Source organism: Hyla sarda, chromosome 1 (assembly GCF_029499605.1).
Source record: "Hyla sarda isolate aHylSar1 chromosome 1, aHylSar1.hap1, whole genome shotgun sequence".
Taxonomy (NCBI): Eukaryota; Metazoa; Chordata; class Amphibia; order Anura; family Hylidae; genus Hyla; species Hyla sarda.
In genome coordinates, this window is record NC_079189.1 from 432,102,783 (window position 1) to 432,106,464 (window position 3,682).

The 3,682-nt window shown below is 45.7% G+C and overlaps 1 protein-coding gene across 1 annotated transcript; it reads left to right on the forward strand.

Annotated features, from left to right (window-relative positions):
• Positions 1-280: 280 nt before the first annotated feature.
• Positions 281-1,394, forward strand: DYNLL1 (dynein light chain LC8-type 1). Its single transcript, XM_056530204.1, has 3 exons — positions 281-434; positions 715-852; positions 1,111-1,394. Exons 2-3 carry the CDS (start codon positions 721-723, stop codon positions 1,246-1,248), a joined length of 270 nt encoding a protein of 89 aa, XP_056386179.1. The 5' UTR covers positions 281-434; positions 715-720; the 3' UTR covers positions 1,249-1,394.
• Positions 1,395-3,682: the final 2,288 nt, after the last annotated feature.

The following is a 3,682-nucleotide window of genomic DNA, read 5'->3' on the forward strand; positions in this document are numbered from 1 at the left end:
TTCCAAAGTGTTCTTATTACATAACACCCAGCGCGTCAGAACAACAGTTCCCAGAGATCACCAGCAACATTCGGTCTGTGCCTGTGTTACCTTGGAGACGCCGCCAGAGGCACAGTCCCGCATGTGTCTCCATGGACACAGACGCTAATTCGCGGTGCATTTCGGGATGAAACAGAACGCTGAAAAAAGAGCCGGGAGCTGACTTACTGGAGAACCAATCAATGTGTAAGTGGGTGGAAAGCTGACCAATCAGGAGCAGCGTGGGAAAGCGAGGCGGTAAGTAATAGAGGCTGCAGTGCGGTGGCGGTAGAGTGTTTGCAAGACAACGCAGCCGGGAAAGCACGCTGTGCCCAGTGCTTCACTAACCGGGAGATTGCGAGCTGAGGCGGCTCTGCCGGGAAACAACTTGAGCAAGACAACGCTGACTTCTACAAGTAAGTGTATTTTCTACAGCAGGCTAAGGTGTAGGCAGTCCTGTGCATTCTGAAGGAGCGTTTTAGTGCTATATATTTTATACATAGTTCTAGTATAACTGGATAGTCTATTATTCCCAAACCAGTGTGCCTCCAGCTGTTGCAAAACTACAACTTTCAGCATGCCCGGACAGCCGAAGGCTGTCCGGGCATGCTGGAAGTTGTAGTTTTGCAACATCTGGAGGCACAATACACTGCTGTATGTGGTGAACTCTGTACTGAACAGTCCCTGTCATCCAAGGCCATCATGTCTGAGAGAAAAGCGGTCATCAAGAATGCTGACATGTCTGAAGAGATGCAGCAGGACGCAGTGGAAATCGCCACCCAAGCCCTGGAGAAATTCAACATAGAGAAGGATATAGCTGCTTGTATCAAGAAGGTAAGTGGCTTTATACTGGTGTATGTAGAACACTCACGATTGTAGCATCCACAGAGTATTTCCCGCCCCCGCCTCTCCTCCCATACAGTGTATTATTCTTCCCTTATAAGCACTGGTACTGTAACCATCTGTATGTTGTGCTGGTACCATAACCAGATCATCTGTGGTGCTTCTAGAAACTTACCTGTTATTGATGACTCTGCCTGGTATGACGTACATTATAACCCGTATTTGACCTATTTCACTTCCATTCCGCAGGAGTTTGACAAGAAGTACAACCCTACATGGCACTGCATCGTGGGCAGGAATTTTGGCAGCTACGTTACGCACGAGACCAAACACTTCATTTACTTCTATCTGGGCCAAGTGGCGATCCTTCTCTTTAAATCGGGCTAGGTGACAAAGGAAAGATCAATGGACTGCTGAAATAAAGTCAGGTCTATGGGAACAACCCCTTCTGCACCCAACTGGTCTGTTACCTTGTGTTGCTGGGACTCTAATGTTACATGTTCTGAGTGATAAAGACATATTGGGGGGAAAAAGAAATGGAACTGTATTTATTTTGTAAGGTTTTTTTTTTTTTTTTTCTTCTAAAAATTAAAACACTTGTTTTCTTTTTATAATCTTTGTGTTCCATATCTGTGCATTTTTTTGATATTTTTTTTAACCCTGTGTTCAACACTGACCTAGTTTATGTTAGCGCACACTTTTTTTTTTTTTTTCTCTGTGGCATCTTGTGTAGCAGAAGAAGAACGGCCATAATAAGATGTAAAACCATGCAGACATTCTCCTTGGGGGTTTCTGACTATTATAGTGTACTGGTAATTGAGCTTCTGCCTGTTCCTTAGATCGGGCACAATGAAATGCATGTGGACGGTGGGGTTGTGCAGCCAGTTCTGTGCAGAAATCCTATTAGTAATGGGCTCATGCACAGAACTTACTGGGTGTTGGACTGTTGCCTTGGCAACATAGACTAACCCGGTGTGGACCTTCATCTCTCGGCACCTGATCTGACGACTGGTTGGGAGCTCTGCTTCATATATACAGCTTTTTCATGGATGGGATTTTTGCAGGTAAACTAAACGGCTCTTATCGCTGTAGAAATCCATGTCAAACTGAATGTCCTGGCATTTCTGCAGAACGGAATTTATACCCCAAGGGTAGGATCAGAAGTGACTTCTTTTTCTACCTATTAGTCAATGGGGAGATTTATCAAAAAACCGTCGCTTTCATTTTTTTTTTTTTCTTGTTAAAATTGAAAGAAGGGATCTGATTGGTTGCTATGAGCAACTAGTTAGACTTTCCTCTGCACAAGCTTTTAGAAATCTCCTCCAATGGGTTGCAAAATCAGCTGCATATTTTGCTACCAGTTGACTTAAATGGGTAGGAAAATATAGCACTTGTGACCCATAAGATCACAACTGATTATTTTTCGAAAAACCATTTGTTCTCCATGAGTTTAGATTAGTACCTAAAACTGAAGGATTTTTGTAATTTGCAATAAAAAGCGACATATCTATAATAACAATAGGAAAATTGTGTGTTATTGTGCTTAGGGTGTATGATGAAAGATCTATGTATTATAGAACCCTTGGTTCAAGGGCACTACACATACAAAAAAAGGGTTACAATACATGACACAGATACAATGAAGATGAAACCGTAACTGAAAGATGAGATAGGGAGAGGTTCTGGCTGTAAGAACTTACAATCTACGAAAGGAGGAAAATGGCATGTGAAGGAATTGTTTACAGGGGTACTCCGGCGCTAAAACATATCCCCTATCCAAAAGGATAGGGGATAACGTGCCTGATCACGGGTCTGATAACTGGTGATCACAGGGGCTGGAGCATTATGATGTCACGCTTCATCCCCCCTCAATGCAAGCCTATGGGAGGGGGTGTGACGTCACAATGCTCCGGCCCCCGTGATCGCCAGTAATCAGACCGAGTGAACATGCTCTGGGGACTGATTAGAACGGGGTGTTGCGTGCAATATCACAGGGGACCCCCGCAATCAGGCATCTTATCCCCTGTCGTTCTGGCTTTTTGATCACTTTATTACTTATGGCAAGCAGCGCTAAATGCCGGAAGAAGTCACATATGACGGGGAAAGACTGTCTTGCCCTGTCACTAAACTGCTGTACACCGCAGCTGTATGCTACAGCCTATAGCAAGCCTTCCTGGCGGAGGACGGGATGCTGACTTCCTGCGAGGAGCGTTCAATGACATCACTCACTGCGCGCCCCTCCGCCAGGAAGTCCGTGCTGGGAAAAGGAAGATGTAAGTAGTAGGGAGTTACTGAAAGTTGGCTACTTACTAAGGAGGACCTGTCTACCACTAGGGGACAACCTATCTATTTAAGGCAGTGCTTCCCAACCATGGTGCCCCCAGCTGTTGCAAAACTACAACTCTGAGCATGCCTGGACAGCCTTCGGCTGTCTGGGCATGCTGGGAGTTGTAGTTTTGCAACAGCTGGATGCACCCTGGTTGAAACTTAGGGCGTATAATTTGTTTAAATGGGAGCCCTACATGCCAGGGGTCATATCTATTTGGGGGCCTTTCTACCTACTGCGAAGCCCCACCTAATCAGGTAGGGCTCTCCAGTAGTTAGACAGGCCCCCAGATAGATACAACCCCCACCAGTAATGGGAATCATTTCTATCTGGGGGGCCCATATACCTACTGGGGAGCCCTATCTGGGTGCCTTTCTACCTACTGAAGAGCCCTACCTGATGGCGGTCATATTTATCTGCGGACCTGTCTACATATGGGGAACATATCTTTCTGGGGCTCTGTCTGCCTACTGAGGCAGCCCACCCTTCCTACCA